The sequence below is a fragment of the Balaenoptera physalus genome (assembly GCF_965194825.1).
Source record: "Balaenoptera physalus genome assembly, chromosome: 7".
In the NCBI taxonomy this organism is placed as follows: domain Eukaryota; kingdom Metazoa; phylum Chordata; class Mammalia; order Artiodactyla; family Balaenopteridae; genus Balaenoptera; species Balaenoptera physalus.
Window position 1 is genome coordinate 1338774 of NC_138886.1, and position 27867 is coordinate 1366640.

At 60.1% G+C, this 27867-nt stretch overlaps 1 protein-coding gene across 3 annotated transcripts; it reads left to right on the plus strand.

The window, feature by feature from the left end:
• Window positions 1–767: 767 nt before the first annotated feature.
• Window positions 768–27383, plus strand: SNAPC4 (small nuclear RNA activating complex polypeptide 4). Of its 3 annotated transcripts, none has more exons than XM_082469334.1 (23): window positions 768–882; window positions 1962–2104; window positions 3029–3075; window positions 4567–4734; window positions 4861–4986; window positions 5505–5583; window positions 6040–6121; window positions 7087–7191; window positions 7279–7351; window positions 7606–7770; window positions 10868–11015; window positions 11131–11237; window positions 11355–11449; window positions 13491–13585; window positions 18189–18268; window positions 18602–19072; window positions 20287–20530; window positions 21002–21072; window positions 21613–21717; window positions 22451–22478; window positions 23424–25045; window positions 26162–26286; window positions 27171–27383. In XM_082469334.1, exons 2-22 carry the CDS (start codon window positions 1975–1977, stop codon window positions 26276–26278), a joined length of 4158 nt encoding a protein of 1385 aa, XP_082325460.1. In that variant the 5' UTR covers window positions 768–882; window positions 1962–1974; the 3' UTR covers window positions 26279–26286; window positions 27171–27383. The 3 variants fall into 3 exon arrangements, with proteins under 3 accessions (XP_082325460.1, XP_082325459.1, XP_082325461.1); XM_082469333.1 differs by having other exon boundaries at window positions 26162–26274; XM_082469335.1 differs by lacking the exon at window positions 3029–3075 and having other exon boundaries at window positions 26162–26274.
• The last annotated feature ends 484 nt before the right edge of the window (window positions 27384–27867 follow it).

Here is a 27867-nt window from a genome sequence, read left to right on the forward strand (position 1 = left end):
CAGATCACCGGGCTGGAGGGCTGGGGTGGGCACAGGGGGTCTGGGTGCAGCAAGGAGGGGGGTGGACACGCAGGCTTCTGTTACACTGTTCTCTGTGCCTTTGAAGTGTTCCACAGTAAAAAAAAAAAAAAAAACTTCAGAGAACAATTCACGATGACTTTGTTGAACACGCATCTCTGCCTGTGCATCTGGACCCCGTGGGCTCGGGTCCCGGGCTATTACGGGGGCGCTGAGTGGGCACGGGAAGGACCGGCAACCCTGTGCGCCCCTCGCTGCAGGTCCCGCTTTGAGCACCAACCCCCCACCCCCACCCCCGCCCCCGCCGCCACCCCACCTGGCTCACGGGAGGGGCGCCTGCTCCTACCTCTCCCGGCACCCTCAACTCGCCTTCCAGGACTCCGCCACCGCCCCTAGGAAGACGCCCTCACTCTGGAGGTCAGGGCGCCTCCCCGCGGGGGCGCGTCGCCGGGGTGAGGCCGGTCGTCTCCGACGGGCTCGGCGCACTGGCCCCGCACGGCCCGGCCGGGACAGTCGCGAGGGCTCGGCAGGTTTTCTCCTCGGTTCCTCAACCAAAACCCTGGACACAGCTAACGGAGAAACAGCACAGACAGGCTCGGTGGCTGCGGGAGGTCCCACCGCGGGGGAGAAGACGCTCCGGACCCGGTGACCGGGCCCCTTGGGGCCGCAGCGAGGCGCCGGCGGGCGCGGGGAGTCCCGCAGCCGGCCGCCAGGAGGCAGCACGCGCCCGCCCGAGAGCCCCGTCCCGGCGTGCCCCGCGCCTCCGCCAAGGCCTTGGAGGCGGGACTTCCGGTCTGCGGCTCAGTCTTCGCGTTGCTGCTAGAAGCGTGGGGTGTGGAGGCCGGGTGCTGGCTCTGCGCGCAGGTGAGGAGCGACGGGGGAGGGCCGGGGGGTGGCTGGTGAGGAGCGGCGGGGGGCGGCGGGGTCCGCCGCGGGGCTTATCATCACCGGGTCCCCGCGGGCGCCGTCGGGGGCAGAGCGTGCGGGGCGCCCCGACGCGCGGGGGTCCCTGGGCCGGGACCGCTTCGCCGTCCTGGAGGCCTCCTTCCCGCTGCCCGAGGAGGTAGGGGCCCCGCGCCCACCCGGAGCTGCGGTCGGTTCTGCAGACCGGCTGGCTTCAAGCCGAGTTGGGTTATAAACAGTTCGCATTTCAGCTTTGTGCTGCTGCGCGAGCTGGGGATGCTCTGGTTGGCGGCGGCCTTCTTTGTCGCAGTGGAGGCCCCCGTCGCCTGCAGCGGGGAGAGGCCTTGCACGGGCGGGAGGAGGCTTCTCCTGCGTGGTTTGGGCTCCTGCGTCTGTGCTTCTGTTCCCCAGGCGTTTCCCCTGCCGCCCACTTATTCTCCCACCTTCGACCCCTTTGTAGACTTTCCACATTCTCGTTCCTAAGAAAAGAGGTCCCTGTTTCTTTAGCAAGGGTTTGTTCAGTGTCAGACAGCCCCGAAGGCCAGGTGCTGTGCTAGATGCTGGGGCTGCAGCAGGCCCTGCCTTCAGGGGGCTTCCTCCCAGGGCTTTGAGCCCTGCCACCTGGTCAGTGTGTATTTCAGTGCCCGCTTGCCCAATACCCTGTGTGTCCAGGTCTGTGCCGCGGGCAAGCAGCTGCACCTAGGGTCCATGGGCCTCATTCTTGTCCTCTAGTGACTTTGCCACTGCGGCCTTCCTTTTAACGCACTGGGTGGCCAGCTCACTCATGGCTTGGTGGCAGTTGGACTGTTTTGGTGTCCATCACTCTCTCCCCCTGTGCTGGTCGCAGCCTCAGGGCAGCTGACAGAGCAAAAGCGGGAGTTCATGGGGCACAGGTGGGTGTCAGGTCGGTCCCAGCGCTCCCTGGGCCTGGCCTCTCGCCCGGTGCCTGCTTTGGTCAATCCCCTGCAGGGCTGCACGTCTGAGGGCCGGTGGGATTTCTGCACCCCCTTGGCTTATTTATAACATAACGTATTTTGCAGGCGGGCAGACGTCATGGATATAGATGCTGAAAGAGTCAGAATATCGAAGGAGATCAGGGAGTTGGAAAGGATTCTGGATCCCAGCTCTTCGAGTATCAACGTGGACGTCTCGGAGTCGAGTCTCGACTCGGATTCCGACGCAGGTCAGTGTCCGCGCTCCTTGGTCGGAGCGGCCGTGTCTGCCCTCGGGTTCCGGTCAGCCGCGGTGTGCTGTGGTGCTGGACGGTGTGTCACCACCCCTCCCTCGTCAGCCCCCGGCCCCGCTGGCTGTGTGCAAGCACCCTGCCCCGTGGTGCAGCCGGCTGTCCTGGGAGGAGGGGCCGTGTGCCCTCCTCAGCTATCGGAAGGTTCCAGGGCCGAGCTCGCCCCCGTGCTTGAACAGTCACCGCCGCTGAGACCCCATGGATCTCTTCCCTGGGCTCAGGCAGCTGCCCTCTGTCCGAGGCCCCTGCTGCCAGGGCTCTTGCTCTGTCCTCTCCGCGTGCTCCCCTGGGCCCTGAGTGTCCCTCCCCGCCGCTCTGGCTGGAGGCCTGCCTGCAGTGGCTGAGCCGTCCAGGGCCCTGGCCTGCTCACCCCGCTCAGGCCCAGGTGCAGCTCTGAGACCGAGCCTCTCACGGTTCCCAACTACACCAGGGCCTTTTCTCACTCGGCATTGGGGCCTCTGTGCCTGTCCTGTCCCCTCCTCTGAGTGGCTTCACTTCCCCCAGGACAGAGCTGTCTCCTGTGAAGCCTGCCCTGGTTGTCCCCGCGGTCATCGTTCTGCGCGCCCGGGGGCACTCCGTGTTGGGCTGGCGTCTTCTCTTTCTGGCTGACCCTGCCCTCGGCTTAGTGCCTGCTCCACACAGCCGACGGGCAGTGCTCGGCCACTGGGCACGGGCGGGGAGGGGGAGGTCCACGCAGCACGCGTCCCACCCTCCGCACCTCCCTGGCCTGCGCCCCTCTCGTGTCTGCCTGGGAGATGCGCCGTGTGCCGCGCTGGCCGCTCGGTCTCCTCGGCGCCTGTGACGTCCCATCACCAGCCACCGTTTCCGTCGTCGTTACTGACACACGTGCTTGCGTTCCTGCAGACTCGCTGCCCGACGGGGACTCGGACGCGGCTGGTCCACTGCTCTCGGTAACTTCCGGCCCGAGGTGGCTGTGCCGCTGAGGCAGGCGCACCGCCCGCCTGGGGGTCCGGGGAGGGGGGTGTTTTGAACTCACCTTGGTTTTTCTGCATTTTTAAAGTAACGCGTATTTGTTAGTAAAGAGGAAACACCCCGAAGTATCATCAGAAGTAAGGTTGCCCCTAGATATACCACTCTTAGCAGCTTGGTGTTCACGCCTCTTGCTTTCTCTGAGCTCCTGTTGGCTCCACTGACCTCAGGGGACGGGACATGACACGCGGGAGGCTGAGCGGGCTGCCTGGGTCATGCCCCGTATTCACCTCTCTGCCTCAGTTTCCCAGTCTGTGCCATGGGGGCACTCACGGCACCGGTCAGTGCACATGTACCAGGGCCTAGAACAGCGCTTGGCAAGTAAGCACGAAGGTGGTGCCGCTTTTTAAGTACTTTTTGCTTACGTTGTAATTTTATGTTAGTTTGGAAAATTTTTGCAATTGGCTCTCTGCCTCGGTTTCCCAGTCTGTGCCGTGGGGGCACTCACGGCACCGGTCAGTGCACATGTACCAGGGCCTAGAACAGCGCTTGGCAAGTAAGCACGAAGGTGGTGCCGCTTTTTAAGTACTTTTTGCTTATGTTGTAATTTTATGTTAGTTTGGAAAATTTTGGCAGTTGGGTTTTTGTTTTTTGTATCAAGTCAATGGAGACAGAATTGCTTCCTATTTGTAGTAGCTGGGTGGTCCTTCTGATATGGATTTACTGTAGTTCCGTGGTTTTTAGACTCATCGCCTCGAGATAGACATTCGGTCGGCTCTGTTTTCAGTCTTGCCAACACTGCAGCGGCCCATGTTCCTGCTCACTGCGGCTGCCAGCGAGCCTCTTACAAAGTCCAAGTTTTATAGAAGTTTTTATTGTAGAAAGTGAAAACTGCTTATTTCGTTACGCTTCGCCACCTGAGATGCATTCTTAGATAGTACTTTTTTTTTTTAACTTTTATTTTATTTATTTATTCATTTTTGGCTGCGTTGGGTCTTCGTTGCTGCGTGCTGGCTTTCTCTAGCTGTGGCGAGCGGGGGCTACTCTTTGTTGTGGTGCGCGGGCTTCTCGTTGTGGTGGCTTCTCTTGTTGCAGAGCGCAGGCTCTAGGCATGCGGGCTTCGGTAGCTGTGGCACACGGGCTCAGTAGTTGTGGCTTGCAGGCTTTAGAGCGCAGGCTCAGTAGTTGTGGCGCACAGGCTTCGTTGCTCTGCGGCATGTGGGATCTTCCCGGACCAGGGATCGAACCCGTGTCCCCTGCATTGGCAGGCAGGTTCTTATCCACTGCGCTGCCAGGGAAGCCCAGAAATTACACTTAAATTGAACTGTCGTAAAACTAGGGAATGTGTCCGTACGCTGTGTGGTCCTCTGTCAGGGTGGTCTCACACCAGCCCAGCGGCCAGAATGTAGCTCCACTGGGGCCCGGAGGGTGCGGGAGTGTTCCCTTACCTGCAGTTTTCCGCTTGTCACCAGGAAGGAGAAAGGTGGGGGGAGGCCAGCAATGATGAGGACGACCCCAGGGAGAAGGCACTCCCTGAAGACCCAGAGACCTGCCTGCAGCTGAACATGGTCTACCAGGAGGTCCTCCAGGAGAAGCTGGCCGAGGTCAGCCTGCTGCTGGCCCAGAACCGGGAGCAGCAGGTAGGACAGGGTCTGGCCCCGAGAACCCTGCAGCCAGGCCTCCCGGGACCAGGGCTCTGGGTCCCCTCCTCTCCAAGGGGAGGCACTGCTGCCTGGCCCACAGGTGGCCCCTTGTGTCTGCCACAGGAGGAAGTCATGTGGGAACTGGTGGGGTGCAAGGGCCCCAAGGTGAAGGACAGCAGGAACCTGCCCTCGAGTCTGTACATGGGGCACTTCATGAAGCCCTACTTCAAGGACAAGGTCACCGGGGTGGTGAGTGGTGCAGGCTCTGCTCTCGTCAGGGAGGGTGGGCAGGCTCTGTGGGAAGGGGCTCTCGTCCCCACGGCCTTCTGTGGGTGTGGTGACTTCCCTTGGATTCTTCAGGAGAGTGTTCCCCAACCTCTCTAAATTAAAACTCTGCCGGGTTCAGGGGTGGAAGTCCAGGCCTCCTCCCCTGGAAGGTGGCAGCTGAGCTCGCTGCACAGAGAAGCCCTGGCGCGTTTCCTGGAGAGGCGGCGCGCGGGCGGGAGCGTGGAGTCCTGGCAGCGGGCGCGTTTCCTGGAGAGGTGGCAGTCCCGCCCCCGCGTCAGCACTCGTGGAGTCACTGAGCCCACCATGTGCCGCCGGGTGGTGTCCAGAGCCCTTCTCGAGGCAGCGCTCTAGGGCCAGGCGGCCGGGGCCCGGCCTCGCATGCGGCCGGGCTGCTCGAGAGGCTGGGGGACGGGGTCGCGAGTGCTGGCGGGGAGCACGGTCGGGTTCCATCCACGTCATAACACGACACTTTCCGACAGGGGCCTCCTGCCAACGAAGACATGCGGGAGAGGGCCGCCCAGGGCATCAAGGCTTTCGAGGAGCTCCTGGTGACCAAGTGTGAGAGCCCAGGCCCAAAGCTCAGCACCTGCCCGGCTCGGGCTCGAGGGGCCTTCACTCCGCCCTGCCTGTGCCCAGGCCTCCCCACAGGCGTGGGCCGCCAGGCTCCTCGGGGCCTTGACCGCTGGGCCTGGTCACCCGAAGCCCTGCTCTTCCCGTGCCGGGTGGGGTCCTTGCGGTGACACTGTCGTGAGGGGCAGGCCCGGCCCCCCACCCCGGGCTCGCTCTCTGGTCGCTCCCGCCCTGTTCCTGAGCACGCAGCCCTGGGGAGCCCTGCCCGGGGGTGGGGTTGGGGGGCGCCCGCCAGCACCTTCGCTTACTCGCCGCGGGCCTGCACGGGGCACAGGGGTCGCTGAGGGGGTCTGACCGGGGCACAGGGGTCGCTGAGGTGGTCTGACCGAGGCACATGCGTCCTGGGGACGACGGCACGACCGCATCCTCCTTCTTGCTTCTCAGGGAAGACCTGGGAGAAGGTCCTGCTCAGGAAGTCCGTGGTGAGCGACCGCCTGCAGCGTCTGCTCCAGCCCAAGTTACTCAAGTAAGTCTGAACGCGGGCGATGGGAAGCCGCCTGCCCCCGGGCGGGGCCGGTCCAGGTTGGCGGCTCGTGATGGCCAGAGGTCCCGTTAGCCGCGCCCTAGCCGCGCCCCTTGCTCTGCAGGGGTCACTCCGCTGCAGCGGGCGTGGCACTGCTCCTGAACTTTCTCCCATGTAAGGCAGCCGGATGTCTAGGGTGGAGCGTGAGGGCGGGGCAGGCCTGGCGGCCGCGTAAATCATGTGACCTGGGTGCTCTCTCTGGCCTGCGCCTCGGTTTCCACCCCTGCAAGTGAGGACCATTTGCAAGACATGCGTCTTATGTGTGCTGATAGCACGGTGTCTCGTGATCACGTCACAGCACCTGGGGTCAGGCCAGGGGTCCCAGGGGCTGCCCACTGCCTCACGGCTTGACGTGTGGGTCAGGATCTGTTGTGGTGACAGTTGGGTTGCTCCTCAGGCTGTAGGAGAGCTGGGTTTTCTGCTCGGCCTGTTCTGCAAACGGTTATTTCCTCTAGTGGTAACTGCAGCTCCCGCCTCGGTGCTGGGCGTGAGGGTCAGGATGTCTGGAGGCCTCGCTGTGTGCGGGGCGCAGGGCTGGGAGCTGGGACACAAGCTCTGGGACGTGGGGCGCCGGTAGTGTTGTCACCTGCATTAATATCGCCACGCTGGCCGCCAGTGTGGCCGTCGTGACACCCAGAGGGAGGGCCGCTGCTTTCTTTGCGGGCGCAAGGGCCAGGGCAGCTTACAGAGAGTGAGTGGCTCGTCTGCGGTAGCAGGGTTCGCCTTTGGACCCCGTGCTGAGTCTGTGCTCCCCGTCGCCGTGCTGCGTGGTGTGGTACAGGGTGACCAGCTCTGCGGGGTGCGTCCCGGATCTGTGGAAAGGCCGAGCCAGCCCCGGAGACCCCCACGTGCCCCCGCGGGGCACAGCCGCACCGTCGGTAACCTTGGTGCCTCTTCCTGCCTCTCAGGCTCGAGTATCTGCAGCAGAAACAGAGGAGCAGCACGAGTGAGGTGGAGAGGCAGGTCCTGGAGAAGCAGGCCAGGGAGGCTGAGAAGGAGGTGCAGGACATCAAGTGAGCGGGGTCCTGCCGGGGAGGGTGTCGCGCGGGGCGAGCCAAGGGCAGCCCGGCGTGACCCCGTGCCCTGGCCCCTTCCTCCAGTCAGCTCCCCGAGGAGGCCCTGCTGGGCGACAGGCTGGACGACCACGACTGGGAGAAGATCTCCAACGTCAACGTGAGCTGGGGCGGCTCTGTGCCGGAAGCTGGGGTGGGGGTCAGCACCGGGCAGCGAGGCCGAGACCCGCGTGGCCGCCAGACCTGCCGCGACCCTCTCCGGTCACGTGCGTGTCCACAGCGTGGGGTGGTTTTCGAGGCCCTCCCTGCTGGCACGTCTCGGCACCCTAGACGGAGCCCCCAGGCCCCGCAGCCCCGCAGCCCCGCAGCCCCTGTCAGGGCCCCGGCCCCGCAGACAGCTCTCTCCGTGTGCAGTTCGAGGGCAGCCGCGGCGCACAGGAGATCCGCCGGTTCTGGCAGAACTGCGAGCACCCGAGCATCAGCAAGCAGGAGTGGAGCGCGCAGGAGGTGGAGCAGCTGCAGGGCATCGCGGCCAGGCACGGCCACCTGAACTGGCAGAGGATCGCCAAGGAGCTGGGGGTGAGGGCTGCAGGGCCCGGGCGGGCTGCACGTCGCGCCGCGGCCAGGGTCGTCCCTTGGAGCTGTCGAGGGTGTGGCCCTGGGGAAGGGTCCCCCCTCCACGCCTCCCCAGGCGGAGCTCGGAGGCTCCTCAGACCCCGCTGCCTCTCTGAGAGCTCAGGTGCCTTCCGCCCACGTCCCAGACCAGCCTTTGAGTTCCATCCAAATCCCTTCCCTCCCCGAGTTCCCGCCTGTCTCTCCCTAGTGAGCTTGAGGGAGGTTTATTTTGGTGGTGTGAGAAGAACCTTTTCCTGGTTTCTTTTGGGTTTTGCTGTCTTTCTCGTCTCCTAAGGTGAGAACTAAGTTCTCACTCTCACCTCTGTCTTTAGCGATGAAGGCATTTAAGGCCTGCTTTTCTGAGAACAGCTTGGTATGAAATGTCTCCTTTGTATCGGTTTTGGAGTGGCTGTGATTTCAGTTCTCATTCCCTCTTTGGATCTTAGCTTATGAAGGAATGTGTTTTTTCATTTTTAAATACCGAGGTTTGTTGGAATCCCTTTTGTTATTCTTTAGTTTGAATTTTATGACCTGACAATGCTGTCTGTAAAAATCTCCATTTTTTAAATTTCTCACTTTTGTGGCCAAGCACGTGGTTGCAGCAGACCAAACGAAACTTACCAGAGCCATTCAAAAACAAAAGCGTGCTCTCCGCCCTGGGAGTCTGGATTTCTGTATAAGCCTATTAAATGGAGTTTATTATATTATTGAATTTTGCTCTCTGAAAGAATTGTATTGATGGAACTTGGACGAAGCCTGACATAACTGTTAAAAAGTCGTTTTGTTCTTGTGTCTCTCACAGTTTTGCTGTATACATTTAGCTGCTGTGTAATTTGGTACACTAGCTTTTATTTACTTGGTAAATGAGGCTTTAGAAAAATTATTCTACGTGCCGAGTCCTAACCACTGGACTGCCAGAGAATTCCCTTTATGTCTTTAGTTCCTTAGTGTTTTTCTTTTTTAAGACTGTTTTTGTGTGTATTTTGGCCACACCGTGCGGCTTGCGGGATCTTAGTTCCCCGACCAGGGATTGAACCCGTGCCCCCTGCAGTGGAAACGTGGAGCCCTAACTGCTGGACCGCCAGGGAATCCCCAGACCGTTTTTAGGGCTGTTTTAGCTTCACAGCAAAATGGAGAGGACGGTACAGAGGTCTCTCGCGCACCTTTGCCTCCGCACATGCACGCCCCCCCCCCCCGTCGTGAAAGTCACTCACCAGGTGGCACTTTTTTTACCAAGGATAGATCTGCGTTGACGTGTCGTGATCCCCCATGGTTTACCTTGGGGTTCGCACATTCTGTGGGTTTCGACGGAAGTAGAATGACGTGTACCCACCATTATCGTCTAGTACAGGATGGTTTCAGTGCCCTACGAGTCCTCCGTGCTCCACCTGTGCCTCCTTCTTCCCCCACCCCCTGGCGACCACCGTTCAGTTTACTGTTTCAATAGTTTTGCCTTTTCCAGAATGTCACGTGTTTGTAATCATGCAACATGTGGCCATTTCAGATTGGCTTCTTTTACTTACGGACGTGCATTTAAGGTTCCTCTGTGTCTTTTCATGGCTTGATAGCTCATTTCTTGTTCACGCTGAATAACATTCCATTGTCTGGATGGACCAGAGTTTATTTTTTATTCGCCTGCTGAAGGGCATCTTGGGTGCTTCCAGGACTTGTCAGTTATGAATAAAACTGCTGTGAACATCCATGTGCAGGGTTTTGGGTGGACAGAAGTTTCCAACTCCTTGGGGTAAATACCAAGGAGCACCATTGCTGGATCATTATGTTTAGCTTTGTAAGCAACCGCCACGCTGTCTTCCAAAGTGGCCGCACCATCTGCGTGCCCACCAGCCACGGATGAGGGTTCTTGCGGCTCCACACCCTCACCAGCATCTGGTGTGGTCAGGGGTCCACATCTTGCGCATTCGGATAGGGACGTAGTGGGGCCTCATCTTAATTTTCATTTCCCTGGCGACTTACTACGTGGTGCTTCTCCTCACGTGCTTCCTTGCCATCCGTATACCATCTTTGGTGAGGTGTCTGTGGGTCCGTTTTTCATTCAGGTAATTCATTTTCTGATTGTTGAGTTTTAAGAGGGCTTTGTGTGTTTTGGATAACAGGCCTTGTCAGATGTGTCTTTTGCAAACATTTTCTCCTAGTCTGTGGCTTGTCTTCTAATTCTCTTGACATCGTCTTTCATCGAGCAGAAGTTTTTAAGTTGAATGACGTCCAGCTTACGAGTTCTTTCTTCAGTGGGTCGTGCTTTTCGTGTCGCGTCTCCAGAGGCCTCACCACCCGCACACCTCAGCTAAACGGACTGCAGGAGGCCGCCCAGCCTGCGCTCTGTAACCAGAGAGCTTGCTCTGGGGAAGAAGACAGCTCACACCGCCTTACTCGGCTCTTGGGAAACCCCTTCCGCATAGGAGACGAGTGAGGGGGCGGATTGGGGCAAAAGTGTTCGCGGCAGGCACTGGGGGCTGTGTGCTCAGCTGGAACTCGGGTGGAAGCCGGGGGCCGTCGCCTTGGAGCTCTCCTTGCGAGGGTGTCCCGGACGCAGACGCCACACCAGGGACTGTCCAGACCCCAGCCCCCTGCACGGGCGCCGCTCGGCCGCCCCTGATGGGGGCTTCGGAGAGACCGACTCAGGGCTCCAGGGTCAGCGCCATGGTGCTGGCACGTGCCCTGCAGGATACCTTCACGCGTAGACTTGTCTGAGCTGAGGCTTCCGTTGGGAATTTGAGTTCACAGTATGGTTTTGGTGCCACATACATGGGGAGCTCTGACGGTGTGTGGACCTACTTGCTTTCATAAGCCGGTGCTGGGGACCCTCTTTAGTGGGCCCGAGCCTTCTGTCGGGGGCACTCTGCACTGTCCCCCAGGGGCCTGGCAGGAGTGCAGCCTTGGTTCGCAGTCGGGTGTCCCCCGTGCGTGGCGCGTGCCGGTAACCCCCGGCCCGCCCTGCGCTGTGCTCTGGCCCCGGCATAACACCCCCCCCCCCCCGCCCCGCGCTGTGCTCTGGCCCCGGCATAACCCCCCCCTGCCCCGCGCTGTGCTCTGGCCCCGGCAGACCTGGCGCAGCGCCTTCCAGTGCCTGCAGAAGCACCAGCAGCACAGCCCGGCCCTGAAGCGCAGCGCGTGGACACAGGAGGAGGACCGCGCGCTCGCCCAGCTCGTGCAGCAGATGCGCGTCGGCAGCCACATCCCCTACCGGCGGAGTGAGTCCCGCGCCCGTGCCCCGGTCACGGCCGTGCGAGCCGGGGGGCGGCGTGGGGGCCCTGTTGTCCCGGGTGGCCGGCAGGCATGGCACCCACGAAGCCCCTCTGTCCCCAGTCGTCTACTACATGGAGGGGAGGGACTCCATGCAGCTCATCTACCGCTGGACCAAGAGCCTGGACCCCAGCCTGAAGAAGGGTCTCTGGGCCCCAGAGGAAGACGCGGTACGCATGCTGGCAGGGCCCAGGGGAGCTGGAGCCCGGGGTTTAGGACTGAACTGGGGCTGGGGAGGTCGTGACTGTGGCAGCAGAGGGACTGTTTGTCTGCCCCTCTCTCTGCAGAAGTTGCTTCAGGCGGTTGCCAAGTACGGGGAGCAGGACTGGTTTAAAATCCGGGAAGAGGTGCCAGGTAGGAGCGATGTCCAGTGCCGAGATCGGTGAGTCGGACAGCGCTGGGCAAGGAAAGGCCTTGCTGGGGTTGCTTCCGTGTGGGCCGCGGGCCGGGCTGGGAGACTGGCCCAGGGTGATCTGCTGGCGGAGGAGGAGGGTGTGGCCTTGGGGGCTGGCGTACCAGGGCTCACCTGCTCGGGAGGCAGGACAGCTTCTTTTTTAAACCGGACTTTTGTACAGGCTCAACTGGACATCCTTTGAGAGCCCCTGGTTGGCAGTTTCCCTGAGCCCTATGATCTAAATTCCTCTCCCAGATCTCTGGTGGCAGGGTTTCTGGCAGGCAGCTTCAGCTTCGTCCTTTTCTTGGCTTGCTTTTTTTTTTTTTTTTTAACAGCTTTATTCTGTAATTCACATATAATCCATTCATTTAAAGTGTACAGTTCTGTGGGTTTCGGTGTATTTATTGAGCTGTGCAGCCATCATCACAATCAATTCTAGAACATTTTGATCACCCCACAAAGAAACACTGTTCCCTACCAAAAAACAGCAGTTCAAGAGTGGGCAAAGGGGACTTCCCTGGTGTTGCAGTGGTTAAGACTCTGCCTGCCAATGCAGGGGACACAGGTTCGAGCCCTGGTCCGGGAAGATCCCACATGCCACAGAGCGACTAAGCCTGTGCGCCACAACTACTGAGCCTGCGCTCTAGAGCCCACATGCCACAACTGCTGAAGCCCACACGCCTAGAGCCTATGCTCCGCAACAAAGAGAAGTCATAGCAATGAGAAGCATGCATACCACAACAAAGAGTAGCCCCCGCTCGCCGCAACTAGAGAAAGCCCGCGTGCAGCAATGAAGACCCAACGCAGCCAATAAATAAATAAATTTATTTTTTAAAAAAAAGTGGGCAAAGGACTTGAATAGACGTTTCTCGAAAGAAGACTTGCAAATGGCCATTAAGCGCATGAAAAAATGCCAACACGATTAGTCATTATAGAAATACAAGCCAAAACCACAGCAGGATGCCACCTCACACACCTGAGGATGGTTAATGTTTATAAATAATGGGAAATAACAAGTGTTGGAGAGGATGTGGAGAAATCAGAACCCTTGTGCACTGTTGGTGGGATCATAAAACGTATAAAATGGTGCAGCCACTTTGGAAAACAGTATGGAGATTCCTCAAAAAGATAGATGGAGAATTACCACATTATCTAGCAATTCCACCCAGTACCCAAAAGAATTGAAATCAGGGACTGAAACAGAAATTTGTACGCCCGTGTTCATAGCAGCACTATTCACAGCAACCTAAAGGTGGAAACAACCCAAGTGTCCATCAGCAAATGAGTGGATAAACAAAATGCGCTTCTCATGCTGTATGGACACCAGAATGTTATTCAGCGTTAGAAATGAGTGATATTCTGATAGGTGTTACATCATGGGTGAACCTTGGAAACAACGTTTGTGTACAAGTGTTTGTGTGGATATACATGCTCATTTCTCTCAGCTACGAGTGGAATTGTTAGGTCACATGGTGATTCTGCTTAACTTCCGAGGAATGACTATTCTCCAAAGTGGCTGTACCCTTTTACATTCCCACCAGCCGTGTAAGAGGGTCCCAGTCTTCCACATCCTCACTAACACTTACTACCTGTGATTCGAGCCATCCTAGTGGGAGTGAAGTGGGTATCTCACTGTGATTTTGGTTTGCATTTCCTGAAGACTGATGATGTTGAGCAGCTTTCCTGTGTTTGGCCATTTGTGTATCTTCTCTGAAGAAACAGCTATTTCTGTCCTTTGCCCATTTTTAAAATTGAGTTATAAGGGTTCTTTATATATTCCAGATACAAGTCTCTTAGCAGATACGTGGTTTGCAAATATCCTCTCCCAGTCTGTGGGTTGTCTTTTCACTTTATGGTGACCTTTGAAGCACAAAAGTTTCTAATCTTGCTGAAGTCCAGTTTGCCTGTATTTTACTTCTGTTGCCTGTGCCCTGGGTGTCATAGCTTAGAAACCACTGCAGATGCCAGGGCAGCAGCAGGAGGCCATCTTGGCTTCTAAAACGTCCCTTTGTTTTTATGTTGCTTTCAGGTATCTCAGAAGGTTACATTTTAGCTTGAAAAAGGGACGATGGAATTCCAAAGAAGAGGAAAAGTTAATTGAATTAATAGAAAAATATGGTGTCGGTAAGTTCTTATTTTTTGTTTCGGTTTTTTTAGTTTCACACATACTGCATACATTTTAACATTTGCATGTGTTAGGGAGTGATCATAGTAAATCTAGTAATCATCTGTCCCCGTACAAAGTTATTATAACATTATTGACTATGTTTCTTCTACCGTGTAGAGCGTCCCCTGGCTTATTTATTTGGTAGCTGGAGATTTGTACTTCCTAATCCCCTTCACCTGTTCGGCCTCACCCCTCACCCCTCCCCTCTGGCAACCACCCATTTGTTCTCTGCATCTTCGGGCCTGGTGTCTGTCTGTCTGTCTGTTTTGTGTGTTAGACCCCGTGCACAAGTGCAGTGACACTTCCTCTGATTCATTCCACTTGACCTAACACCCTCTAGGTCCATCCGTGTTGTTGCCAATAGCAAGATTTCTGTTTTTTCCTTTCGTGGCTGAGCAGTGTTCCACTGTATGTACAGACACGACATTTTCGTTATTGTTCTCTGTCCATTCATCTATCGATAGACACTTAGGTTGCTTCTGTATATTGGCTGTTGTAAATAGTGCTGCTGTGAACATGTGGGTGTTAGCTTTTCTTTAAATGTTTTGGAGAATTCACCTATGGAGCCAGCCATCTGGTCCTGGACTTTTGTTTGTTGAGAGTTTTGTTTTGTTTTTTTTTTTGTTCTTTTTTTTTTACTGATTCAATTTTATTACTGGTAATCAGTCTATTCATATTGTCTATTTTTTCCTGACTCAGTCTTAGGTGAGTGTGCTTTTCTAGGCGTTTATCCATTTCTTCTAGATTGTCTAGTTTTTGGGTGTATAATTTTTTGTAATAATCTTACATGATCCTTTATATTTCTGTGGTGTTGGTTGTAACTTCTCCTTTCCATTTCTGACTTTATGGATTTGGGCCCCCTCTTTTTCTTGATGAGTCTGGCTAAAGAGTTATCAATTTTGTTTATCTTTTCAAAGAACCAGCACTTAACTTTCATTGATTGTTTTCTGTTACTTTTTAAATTTCTCTTTCATTTATTTCCACGCTAATCTTTATTATTTTCTTCCTTCTACTTTGAGCTTTGTTCTTCATTTTCTGATTCCTCTAGGTGTAAAGTTAGATTTTTTACGTGAGATTTTTCTTGTTTCCTGACATGGGCTTGTACTGGTGTAAACTTCCCTCAAAGGACTGCTTTCGCTGCATCCCGTAGATTATGGATCTTTGTGTTTCTATTTTCATTTGTCTCCAGGTATTTATTTCCTCTTTGATTCCTTCAGTGACCCATTGGTTGTTTAGTGGCAGATTGTTTAGCTTCCACATGTTTGTGTTTTTGAAGTTTTTTTCTTGTAGTTGATTTCTTTCTTTTTTTTTTTTTTTTTCTCTAGTATTTATTTATTTACTTTGGCTGTGCCGGGTCTTAGTTGGCGGCACGCAGGATCTTTTTAGTTGTGACATGCAGGATCTTTTTTAGTTGCGGCATGCAGAATCTTCAGTTGCAGCACGCGAACTCTTAGTCGCGACATGCGTGTGGGATCTAGTTCCCTGACCAGGGATGGAACCCCAGCTCCCTGCATTGGGAGCATGGAGTCTTAGCCACTGGACCACCAGGGAAGTCCCTCTTGTAGTTGATTTCTAGTCTCATACTGTTGTGGTCAGCAAAGATGCTCGATATGATTTTACCCTTAAATTTATTGAGACTTGTTTGTGGCCTAGCATGTGGTCTATCCTGGAGAATGTTCCATGTGCACTTGAAAAGAATGTGTATCCTGTTTGGGGGTGACATGTTCTGTATATATCTATTAACTCCATCTGGTCTCACGTGTCATTTAAGGCCAGTGCTTCCTTACTGATTTTTTTTTCTGTCTGGATGATCTGTCCATTGATGTGAGTGGGATGTTAAAAGTCCCCTACTACTATTACGTTACTGTCAATTTCATTTTGCTTAATTCTCTCTATCTATTTCTGTGTGTTAGGTCAGTTAGGTTTCCCGATCTTGGAGAAGTTGCCTTGCGTAGGAGACATCCTGTGGGCCCAGCAGTATAGTCTTCTCTGGTCACCAGAGCTCTGTGTTCTAGGGGTGCCCCTATATGGGCTTTGTGGGCCCTTCTGTTGTGTCGGGGTCAACTACTGTGGTGCTGGTCGGCGGGGCCGGCCCTGGTACAACAGCTGTGGGCCTGCTGCAGGGCAGGGTAGGCTTCCTGCGTGGTTGGCTACACGTCCGGGGTGGGGGAGCGGTGCTTGGAGCAGGGCTTCTGGCGGGCGGGGCCGTGTCCCCAGAGCTAATAGGCTGGAGGGAGGATTCCAGAATGGTGCCCACCAGCACTGGTGTTACTGCAGTGGACCTGGCTCCCCAAAGCGGCTGCCACCAGCGTCTCCATCCCCAGGGGGAGCTCCATTTACCTCCTGCCTCTCTGGGAGGCTCTCCACCATGGGCAAGTGTATCTGACCCAGGCTCCTTGCAAACCGCTGTCGCACGTAAGATTCTGAGTGCACCCTTTAAGAGCGGAGTCTCTGTGTCCCACAGCCCTCTGGCTCTCCCAAGTGTATACCCTGCTGGCTTTCAAACCCAAATGTTCTAGGGGCTCATCTTCCTGGTGCAGGACCCCCCAGGATTGGGAGCCCAGTGTGGGGCTCAGGCTTTCACTCCTGGAGAAAGACTTCTGTGGTGGTGATGTTCCTCCCGTTTGTGGGCTGCTGACCCGGAGGTGTGCATCCTGACTGCACCGCGTCTCTACCCCTCCTACCCGTCTCCTTTTGGTTTCTTCTTTGTGCCTTCAGTTGTGGAAAATATCTTGGTGGCCTTCAGACCATCCTCACGTGCGCTAACTCTGTGAGTAGTTGTACTTCTGGTGTGTCCACGGGGGGTCAGCGCAGGGTCTTCCTGCTCCGTGGTCTTGGTGTGTCCACGGGGGGTCAGCGCGGGGTCTTCCTGCTCCGTGGTCTTGGTGTGTCCACGGGGGGTCAGCGCAGGGTCTTCCTGCTCCGTGGTCTTGGTGTGTCCACGGGGGGTCAGCTCGGGGTCTTCCTGCTCCGTGGTCTTGGTGTGTCCACGGGGGGTCAGCTCAGGGTCTTCCTGCTCCGTGGTCTTGGTGTGTCCACGGGGGGTCAGCTCAGGGTCTTCCTGCTCCGTGGTCTTGGTGTGTCCACGGGGGGTCAGCTCAGGGTCTTCCTGCTCCGTGGTCTTGGTGTGTCCACGGGGGGTCAGCGTGGGGTCTCCCTGCTCCGTGGTCTTGGTGTGTCCACGGGGGGTCAGCGTGGGGTCTTCCTGCTCCATGGTCTTGGTGTGTCCACGGGGGGTCAGCGTGGGGTCTTCCTGCTCCGTGGTCTTGGTGTGTCCACGGGGGGTCAGCGTGGGGTCTTCCTGCTCCGTGGTCTTGGTGTGTCCACGGGGGGTCAGCGCAGGGTCTTCCTGCTCCGTGGCCTTGGCATCTCTGGTGAGTTCTTGATGCATTTGCTGTCCGAGGGCTTCTCACAGCTTTGAGTTCATGGTGGAGTTTTGCGGATACCACTGGAGGCCTGTGGTTTGCTCTCATCCCAGGCTGCCTCCCTGGTCATCAGCTCTTCTGCCCTGTTTTTTTTTTATATTTTGGCCACGCCATGTGGCTTGTGGGATATTAGTTTCCCGACCAAAGACCGCACCTCGGCGTGAGAGCACAGAGTCCTAACCACTGGACCGCCAGGGAATTCCCATTCTGCCCCATTTTTCATCATCTCAGCAGGTGGTGGTGGTTTTTTCATTTTACAAACTAATTCATGTTCGTTATAGGAAATTTAGAAGCAGAGATGTATGGAAAGAAGGAAAGGAACGTAGCTCATTTCCTGTCTCCAGAGGCGGCTGCCGTCTGCTGCTGTGCTCTTGCCGGGCACTTCCCTGTGCGGGTGGCTTTCCTAGGAAGAGCCAGCTTATTTAAGTTGAGTCATTCCACTTTTAATTGAGCAGCTATTTTTTACTTTATGATGTGTTGTTATGTTATCTGTTACTAATATTTTTCTATATCTTTACACATTCTGCATCCTAGTGTTATTTTCAGTAATCGTGATATATTTCCTTGGGTAATAGTACACAGGTTATTCTATCAGTTTTCTGTTAGTGGACAATTTAAATCGCTTCTCAGTTTTTGTTACAGGGGTGGAACGAGCTGAGGGTTCAGTGGCTCAGTCTTTGCTTATATTTGTAACGTTTCCTTAGAGGGAATCCTCAGACGTAGCAGTGCCAGGTTTGAGGGTTCTGTCACACGCAGTCACACTGCCCCGTAGAAGCAGTGCCCCACCAGCACTGTCTGGCAGAAAACACCAGATAATTTGAAACGTCCGGTTTAGAAGCCTGGAATAGCAGGTATTCAAGGGCCGTTTCACGTAAACGTGGGTGACTTTTTTCTCATGGTTGTGTGTTTGCTAGAACTTCCCTCGGGCTGGTCTTCCGTTGAGAGTCAGATGCCTGACTTCTCATGGAGCTGCTCGGGTGTGGAGCAGCGTGAGGGTTCTGACGGGACACGGTGCGAGTCTGCTAGAGGGGCCGCCAGCGTGTGGTGGAGAGGAGCCCTCTTCTCCAAGCTGCTAAGCTTGTGTTGTCAAAACCTGTTTGTAAAAAGTAACTTCCATGTTGTTTTGCTCTTGTAGGTCACTGGGCAAAAATAGCCTCTGAACTGCCCCATCGGACGGGCTCCCAGTGCCTAAGCAAGTGGAAACTCATGGTCAGGGTGAGGCTTTACTAAAAGTCAGCCGAAGGCCCCAGCCCCCGGGGACTAGCGTCACCCCAGGCGGGGTGAGGGGAGAGCGGCTGGCGGGCGAGAATGGGGGCGTCTGGTTTCCGGCCGTGGCGTCTCTTCTTCCAGGCGGCCGAGGGCAGAGGGAGCTCGGCCTCCCTCCTCAGAGCAGCGGGAGGGGGCTTCCACCCAGCACGCCCAGCCCCCTCGGCCCCCTGGAGGCGCACCTACTCGAGGCCTCTCCCTAGAGGCCTGGCCCACCTGCCCGCTGTCCCCCGTCGCTGAGCCCTGGGGGGCTGGGACCTCCAAGTAGCCCTCCTCCTACAGAAGCGGCAGCGGCGCAGGCGGGGGCGGCGGCCCCCCCGCAGGGTGCGGTGGAGCTCCAGCAGCGGGGACAGCAGCACCACCAGTGGGGACATCAGCACCAGCGGGGACAGCGAGGACTCGGAGCCAGAGGCGGCCCCGGGGGCCCTGGCAGGTGGCCAGGCGCTGCTGCCGGCACAGCATGTGGTGCCTGACGTGGACCTGTGGGTTCCCGCCCGGCAGAGCGCCAGGGAGCTGTGGGGAGGGGGCGCCGGGAGCTGGCCAGGACCCTGTGATGCCTGCCCCCGCCCTCCCAAGGGCTCCAACGCGGCCCAGGGTGGCCGCCTGGAAGCTTGCGCCACGGCCTCAGCCCCAGCAGAAACGGCGGGCCAGGCGCGGACCCCCTGCAGGACCCAGAGCGCCAGCCTGAGAGGCGTCAGATGCCCGTGCTCGGCGGACGCTCGCCCCTCGAGCTCCATGGGGCCAGCGCGCCAGGTAGGCATGGGCGGGTGGGAGCTCTCCTGCTTGGGGTCAGCGAGGCTGCGCTCAGGGCTGGGGGTGGCCTAGGCTCGCGCAGGCGTCTGCTCCCTGCACGTTGCAGCGTGTGCTGCTGACCCGTCCACTCGTTGCGGAGCACTGCCCAGGCAGAAGCGTGCTTCCTGAGGCCGGCCCCTCCATTTCCCCCACCTTGTTGCTTGCTTTTTTTTTTTTTTTTTTGGCCACACCGCACAGCTGTTGGATCTTAGTTCCCCAACCCGAGGATTGAACCCGGGCCCCGGCAGTGAAAGCGCTGAGTCCTAACCACTGGACCGCCCGGGAATCCCCCAGCTTGCTTGCTTTCAAGGCTCCGTGGCAGAGCTGCAGGGACAGGGTGGGTGCCGCCCCGAGCTGCGGGGCGGGAGGTGGGCGCAGCGAGGACGAGCTATCCCTTCGGTCACCTGAGTCCAGGGAGGCCCCTGTGGAGGGTCCCGCTGTCCGCCCGCTCAGGTCTGACTCAGCCGGTCACACGGGGGCATGTCCGTGGACGTGTCGAGGCCCTGGGCCCAGACACGGCTCTGGCCACGTCTGGGTGGCGTCCACATTGGGGCAGCTGTTTTGTGCTGGGCGAGGTTGGAAGTCCACTCTCTGACACCAGGGACAGTGGACGCCACGGCCCCCATGCCACGTGGGATCATCTCTCCTTGAGTCTGTGACTGCAGGGCCTTAAGCCCCAGGGTTTGTCTCAGGCACGTCGTGTCATCAGCTCAGGGAGCTGCCCGGAGGAACGGGGACTCTGTTAGTCCTGGGTGTGGCCGAGCTGGGCAGCTTCTTGGAGCCCAGCCTTAGGGACTCCGTGCCCTCCTCTGAGGTCACCACACTCCAAAGAGTGTTTCCCAGCGGCCCAGGGCGCAGGTGCGGGGCACTTTGGGGTCTGGGCAGGGAGCCGTGCATGTGCCCAAAAGCAGCAGCCTCCCGTGGTCTGTCAGGGTGGGGACGTCCACTCGGGGTCCCTGGAGACAGCGCTGCAGGCGCTCAGACCAACGTGGCCACTTGGTGCCAGACGCGGCGCCCCAGGCAGCCAAGACCACCCTGATGCCCACCACCCGTCTCGTCTCCCACCCCCACCCCACTCCGGCACCCAGCAGGAGTGGAGGATGGTGAGGGTGGGCGCATGGCCGCCCTGCAGCTGAGCCTGGCCAGGAGCCCCAGGGGCCTTTCTCTCCCCACAGAAGGAGCTGAGGCAGCAGCACCTGCGCAGCGCCGCCCCGGGGCCCACCCCTGCTGGCGGCGGTGGCAGTGGCGGGGCCAGGCCCTGCGTGTGGCCGCTATGGCACAGGACCAGGCAGCGGCGCCAGGGACACGCCCTGCAGAGGAGGCTCCTTGAGCACCAGCTTCTGATGGCCGTGAGCCCGTGGGTGGGCGAGGTCGTCCTGCCACACGCTCCCCGGAGGCCCGCCGTGGCGCACAGTCGAGGTACTGCCTGGGGGCCCCTTCCCTTCGGGAGCCTCCCGTGGGGCCCAGGGGTAGAGTCGGTCGGGGAAGGGGGACTGGAGGGGACCTGCAGGCACATGGCGGTCACAGCTGCCCTGCCGGGGAGGGTGGACAGGGGAGGGGACCGTCCGCCCAGTGTCGACCTGGTGGGGGGTTTGGTTTTGCCTCTCCCGTTCTGCTTAGCACCTGGTGGCCAGTTCGGGAAGTGACCAGACGCTCAGGCCTAAGCGGGAGCACCTTCTCGGGATTCTGAGTGCGTCGGTGCCCGCATGTGGGTCATACTGTCTGGGGGGGCAGGACTCTCGGGGCTCAGGAGCGTGTGCCAGCCTGCCAGCAAGGTCCTCACCGTTCTTTCTGGTTGAACGCGGCGGCAGCTGGGTGTGGGTTCTCTGGGGCCCCTGCCTGGTGCTCAGTCTCTGGGCCCCTTTGCACACGTGCCCTTGTCCCCTTCAGCTGACGGCATCAGGAGGCGGCTGCAGGGTGCCCACCTGGCCAGCACCCCGGTGTTCACCCTCTTCATTCAGGTAAGAAGCCACAGATGCACAACTTTTTTTCTCTTGTGCGTTGCGTTTTTGGTGGAGTTTTGAAGTTTGTGGTGGATTCACTTAAAGTCCAGCTTTTTAAAGTTGTGGATCCTTAAAAATGGCTCTTCCGTGGCCTACGATTCTCAGCGTTCAACTCAGCGTGGAAGGGGCAGCCATGGGGCGGTGTCCCTGCCGCCGTCAGCTAAGCCCTGTGTGGGAGGGGCTGGGCGCTGAGGGGAAGAGGGGCCTGGCCGTCCCGAGGGGCTGGGTCAGGGCAGGAAGGCGGCAGCACTGAGGCGGCCCGGAGGACCCGAGTCCTGGCTAGGGCCTGAGCCACGTGGCCACAGCCTCAAGGGGCTGTGCGGGCCCAGCCCGGGCCTCTGGGGCGTTGGGTCTGCTCCACGAGAGCAGCTGTGGTCAGCGCTGGCCTGAGTCCCTCCACAGACACTCTCGTGGCCTTGGCCCTGCAGGGGGGTGGGGGGCCTCCGGATGGGCAGGAAGGCCTCCTGTCAAGTGGTGTCGTGTGTCCACGTCCCTCAGTTGTTCCAGATCGACACAGCTGGCTGCATGGAGGTCGTCCGGGAGAGGAAGGCCCGGCCGCCCACCCTGCTCCAGGCTGGTGCCCGGGACTCGCTGCCCCTGCAGGTGAGGAGTGAGAGTGAGTGCCAGGCACGGGCTTCCCTGGTTCCCGCCACCCTTCCCTCCCATCCCAGCGGCACAGCCAGCACGGGGCAGATGGCGCCTGTCCAGCCGGGGAGAGAGGCATTTCCGGGTCCGCGCAGGCCGGGGCCAGCCCGAGACGCCCCTGGGAGGCGTCTGCCCGTCTCCCGGGGAGGTTCTGGGGCCCTGAGGGGCTTTGAGGCGAGTTCAGGGGGTGCAGGGCCTGCGCTGGCACTCAGGCCCACCTGGCTCCACAGCGTGTGTTCCTCCCGCCTTGCCATACCCCCCCTGGGTGGAGCGTGGGGGCCATTGGGCGCCTGCTGCCCTGGGCACTGGCCCCACTGGGGTGGCAGCCTGGTGCCGGTGGCCAAATCTTTGAGTCTTTCAGCTCGGGGCTGTGTCCCTGAGCCCGGTCACCTCGGGAGGAAATGACAAAACAGTGTTGCTGGTCGGAGGACCAAATACGGTCCTGTGGTGGCCCATCCAAGCCATGGACCCCCGTGCCCTCCTGCCTGGACAGCCAGGCGCCCTGCCTCTCCCTGCAAAGCCCACACAGCCCTGACCCCGCCGAGATGAGCTCTCCCAAGGGTGCCTTTGGGTGGAGTCGCGTTGGGGGCGGGGCGACAGGCTAGTGGTGGTCTTGGTGGGGGTGGAGAAGTGGGTCTGGGCCCTTGGGGACTTCCCTGAGGCACTGACGCTACTCTGGTTTCTTTTCCAGGTACCCTCGAGTGCCCAGAACACCCCAGGTACTGCCCATCTGCCTTTCCCTTTATCTGGGTGGTTTGTGTTTAGTGGGGAAAGGGCCTGACCTGTTGCAGGTTTTGGATTTCGGTGCCTCGCGGTGGGTCCGTTTTTGTTTTTTTGTTTTTTGGGGGTTTTTTGGGTTTTTTGGTTTTTTTCAGTTAATTAATTTATTATTTAATTTTGGCTGCGTTGGGTCTTCGTTGCTGCGCGTAGGCTTTCTCTACTTGCGACGAGCGGGGGCTACTCTTCGTTGCGGTGCGCGGGCTTCTCATTGCGGTGGCTTCTCTTGTTGCGGAGCACGGGCTCTAGGCGTGCGGGTTTCAGTAGTTGTGGCACACGGGCTCAGTAGTTGTGGCTTGTGGGCTCCAGAGCGCAGGCTCAGTAGTTGTGGCGCACGGGCTTAGCTGCTCCGCGGCATGTGGGATCCTCCCGGACCAGGACTCGAACCCGTGTCTCCTGCATTGGCAGGCGGATTCTTAACCTCTGCGCCACCAGGGACGTCCTGCGGTGGGTCCGTTTGAATGCCCCCTCAGGGAGGAGGCCTGACTGGTGTGGCTGGTGGGGCAGCGTCTGGTACAGGCCTGTCCTGCCTGTGGCCACCAGTCTGCCCACACCAGCAGAATCGGGCAAGGGTCTGGGGTCCTGAGAGGTGACGCGCAGGGAGGAAGGCAGTGTAGCCAGCAGTCCTTGTTTGGAAGGTGTTCGAGATGTAGGGCTGATGCGCAGGGCCGTCGTGGGCTGGCCTTCCTCCCGGGCCTGCCCTGGTTGGGGCAGGAGCATGGGGGCTCAGGGTGCCATGCGAGGGGAGGTCTGGGGACGTCCGGCCAGGCTGACGTGCCCCTCTCGGCCCAGATGCCAGGCCCAGCAGCTGCCCACTGTGAGGGCCCTTCCCCTGGGACGCACCCTATCTCGGGAGCTCATCAGCCAGTGTTCTGTCCTCCCTGCAGACTGCCGCCTCCAGAGCGTGCCGGCCCGAGGAGCTGCGCAGAAGAGCACCTGCTACACGGGGAGTGGAGGGCCGCAGGCCTGCCCCGTGGAGTCCACGCCGCGGGCACCCCCGCAGGCTCCGTGCGGACCCCGGCCCAAGCCCAAAACTGTGTCTGAGCTGCTTCGGGAGAAGCGGCTGCGGGAGGCCCGAGCCAGGAAGGCTGCCCAGGGCCCTGCGGTCCTCCTGCCCCAGGTGCTGGTCTCCTCGCCTGTGGTCTTCCAGCCGCTGGCCCCCCAAGGCCCCGCAGTCTCCAGTGCCGTGCTCTCTGGGCCTGGGGGCCCTGTAGCGGCCAGTTCAAGTGCGTTAGGCTCTTGGGCCTCAGCCATGGAGGAGAGACCCCTGACGCTGCAAGCCTTTGCCCTCGCTCCGGCCTCCACAGGAGCCTTGAAGACCCCGGCTGCCCCTGCCGCCTCCAGGGCCCCAGGTCCGGGCCCCGGCCAGGTCCCTGTGAGCTGCCGGCCAAGCAGTCTCGGACAGTCTCAGGCCCCCGCCACGTCCCGGAAGCCGGGCGTGCCCGAGGCGCCACCCTTTCTCCCTGCAGCCCCCAGCCCCGTTCAGCTGCCTCTGCAGCCCCTCAGCCCGACGCCAGCTCTGGGCACGCACACGGCAGCCAGCACCCGTCTGCCTGTCACCTGGGTGCTCACAGCCCAGGGGCTGCTCTCTGTGCCTGTGCAGGCGATGGTGGGCCTTCCGCGGCCAACGGGGACTCCTGACCCCCACGGGCTCTCGGTGACCCTGCTGCCCTCCGCGACTGCGACTCAGGCAGGCCAGGGCCCCAGGCTCCCTGGGCAGGGCCACCCTTGGCAGCCCCCAGCCAACACGGACACACAATCAGACCCTGCCTCCAGGACAGAGCTCCTGACCCTTCCGACGCACCCCACATCCCAGAGCCCTGCGGAGGTGGACACGGCCCACGGCCCTGGGGGACTCTCCCCTGGAGAGGCCCAAGTGGCGGGAGGGACATCTGTACCCAGGACATCCTCCCAGGCTACGCCCCTGGCTGACGACTCTGAAGCAGGGCCCTCAGGGCCAGGGGAGCCCAGGAGGCCTTTGGGCCTGGAGAGGCCGCCCCCGCCCTGGTCCAGGCGTGAGAAGAGCGCCCTGGACTTGGGCCTCCTCTCCCAGGAGAGCGAGGCAGCTGTGCGGGAGTGGCTGAGGGGGCAGCGAGGGGTGCGTGTGCCCCCCCTGGGCAGCAGGCTGTCCTACCAGCCCCCCACGCTGTGCAGCCTGCGGGCACTGTCTGGCCTCCTGCTCCGCAAGAAGGCCTTGGAGCACAGAGCCAGCTCCCTGGTGCCCAGCGGGACAGCCGGGGCCCTGCAGGCCTCGCTGGGGCGGGTGCGCGCGCGGCTGCGGGGCAGCCCCGCCTACCTGCTGCTGAGGGTGCGCTTCCTGGCGGCCTTCGCCCTCCCCGCGCTCCTGGCCACCCTCTCCCCCCGCGGCGTCCCCACCACCCTGTCGGTGGCCATGAGGTCCGACCCTGGGAGTGACAGTGACGACAGCAACCTGGGGGAGCTAGAGCTCGTCGACGGGCAGCCAGGGGGCTCGGCCGGCGGTCCCCAGGCGGCCGCCACGCCCGCTCAGGTAGGCGGTTGCCGGTGTGGAGCCCTCGCCCCCTTCCCCACGCTGTCCGCATCCCCCGGGGCGCCCTCACCCCCTGTGGGTGTCGGCCCCCGCCCGGAGTACAGGGGGTAGGAGCAGGGAGAGGTCGTGGCAGGGGGGCCGGCAGCTGGTTTCTGAGGAGGAAGAGGCCGCTCCGTGCGCCCCATCGCGTGCGGACTCGGCGGCGGGAACCTCACTGCCAGCATGGGGGTCCCGCCACCCAGGCCTCGTCCACAGGAGCAGCGGCCTCAGTCTCCGTGCCCCTCCGCGTGCACGCACACACACCCCTGGGGGGCTGTCTGTGCGCCTGCGCTTTGTGGGGTCCGTCCAGTTGCTGGCTCCAGCACGTCCACGTCCAGAGTTCTCTAAGCTGTGGAGGCAAAACCACCTTAGCTGTTTCCTGACAAGAAACCTGATATGCACACGTGTGAAGGTGTCCCCTGGCCCGTGCCCCCAGGGAGCCCCTAGTCCCTGTTGCCTGGGCTGAGCGGGAGAGCCGGGTCGCCTCAGGACAGGGAGGGCCCCAAGGTCCCTGGCAGGTGTTGTCCGGCGAGCAGGCGGTGACCCCCCAGAAGCAGTCCCTCGCCTTCACGCGGGGTGGCCTTGCTGCCGGCCTGGTAGAGCCGGGGCCGGGGCGGCGGGGTTGTCGCTGGAGCTGTGCCGGTCCCGCCTGCCCGCGGCCCGGCCCGCCTCCTTCCCGGGAGCACGGCCTTAGGAGTCCGGGGGGCTTCTGGACTGAAGCAAAGGCGAAACGCTGCTGGGCCCTAGGGAGTGAGGGCAGGAGGGAGGCTCGCCGTCCCCCGTAGCGTGTGCAGCCTCCCAGGGCCCTCCATCCCTGCCCGGCCGGCCCAGTTTGGGGGAACCATGGCACAGGTGGCTGGCTCCTGGGGGGCTGCTCAGAGGGGGTTGGAGCCCCCGAGTGAGAGAGGGGTCAGGGGAAAGCCAGAGCCCGCGTGTGACCCCAGGAAGGCAGCACCTCCTGTTCCATCTCCGCGGGGACAAGTCCGAGGAGCTACCCGTTCCTCGCTGCCACCCCGTCCCCTGCCCATCCCGGCTGGAGGGTCACTCTTGGTCTCCTCTGCCTGGACTTTGTTTCAGGGAACGCCACACCCCGCACAGGCCTCTGCCCCCTCCTGCCCGGACAGTCCTGATGATCTTGACGTGCTCCAGACACGGCACGCCCGGCATGCCCGGAAGCGGAGGAGGCTGGAGTGAGTGGCAGGGTGAGGGACCCGGGCCCGCCCTCAGCTTGGCTCTGGGCACGTGGGGCCTCAGGAGCTCCCCTCAGCTTGTTGCTATCACGCAGGGTGGGGTGTGGTACATACAGGCCACTGCGGGCAGGGTCTTGGAGGCCTTCCCCTCCCTCACTCTCCCCTCTCCCACTGGGCTCCACACCCCAGCCTCTGCTGCTTCCCTCCTGCCGGCCCACGTGTGCCTGGGGCCTTGGCCCTTCTGTTCTCTCTGCTTGGCCCTCTTCTCCCCGTCTGTCTGCAAGGCTTGTCCGCCCCTGTCCGGGTCTCTGCTCGGTGGTCAGCTCCTCAGAGACGCCCTCCCCGGCCGTTCTAAGGTGGCATCGCTGTCCCAGTGCCCGTCTGCCCTCGTGGCACTTGCCCCTCCCTGATACCCGATGTGGTCCATCCGTGTCTTTGTCCGTCGTCTCCCCCGGAACGTGAGCCCGTAGGGCAAACATAGGGTCCCCAGTGCCCAGATAGCAGGCACCAAATAGGCCCAGCATGGTCGGTTTTCACACGCTGAGCCCCAGGCCGGGGAGGGTGTCGCAGAGGCAGGAGCTGGGTCCTCTAGCACAGTGCGGGCTGCACTGTGGGCGGTTCTGGGTCCTGGGCTGGATGGCTAGAGCGGGAGCAAGAGCTCTGGGTGGGTGGGTGGGGGGCTGCAGAGGGGATGCTTGGGGTGGGCCTGCTTAGAGCCCACTCAGGCTCCAGGGCCAGTCCTCTGCACAGCCCGCTCCGTGGACTGCAGGTGGCCAGCAAGGCCTCACTCCACCCCGCCCTGCCCCACGAGGCAAAGTGCTGTCTCTCTGCGTTCCCATCCGTGGGGTCCGGCTGGGGTCAGGGCCACCTGCCATCAGGGTGATCTTGTGTTCCAGGACTTCCCAGGGCCGGACAGCCACTGCTGCTGCCGACAGGAGGTGAGGCTCGTGCTGGACCCAGGCGAGCCTGCCCGCCCCGGGAGGCCGGCACCCAGCCCGCGGCAGAAGGGCTCTGCCAACAGTGGCCGCGTCGTGACGGGCTCGGCTGGTCCCCGAGTGCAAACCAAAATATCGGGAGGAATAAAGAAATGTCCTGTTTCTTAATTAAAAGCAAGCCACGTGCTCCTGGCGGTCTCGTCCTGAGGTACTGGGCAGTGTGCAGAGGGGTTGGGCCACCCCTGGGTGTGTGGGGAGTGCACCAGCTGGGCCCTGGGGTCCACGGAGCCCCTGCACACTTGGCCTCTGGGGGCCTGTGGAGGGGGAGAAACAGAGGGTTACCCATCTCACGAGAAACGCTTGTGGCTCTGGCCTTCAGACTGGAGGGCCGCTCCAAGCAGGAGGCAGCCCAGCACCCACCCAGGTGCTGGTGGCCCTCTTGGTGCCACCACAGGGATGGGGCGGGCCCACTTCCTCTGCCATCCGGACCACACGGGCCGACCCAGGCGGGTCCCCAGACCAGTGGCAGACTGTCTACCCACAGTCCCCATGGCAGCCCTGGGCCAGTGCTCTTTTTATTCTGTGCAGGCATTTCTTTGGCAGGAGACCGAATCCCCACGGCCTCTCTGTCCCTCTTGTCTGAAGGAGCTCGGGTTTG

What these genes read in the sequence shown, in the direction of transcription:
- SNAPC4 (XM_082469333.1), top strand. Translation starts at nt 1,975, where the DNA reads ATGGATATAGATGCTGAAAGAGTCAGAATATCGAAGGAGATCAGGGAG. An exon ending in GGATCGCCAAGGAGCTGGGG is followed by an intron (nt 7,771 to 10,867) that starts GTGAGGGCTGCA and finishes TGGCCCCGGCAG; the next exon opens with ACCTGGCGCAGCGCCTTCCA. An exon ending in TGTTCACCCTCTTCATTCAG is followed by an intron (nt 21,073 to 21,612) that starts GTAAGAAGCCAC and finishes CACGTCCCTCAG; the next exon opens with TTGTTCCAGATCGACACAGC.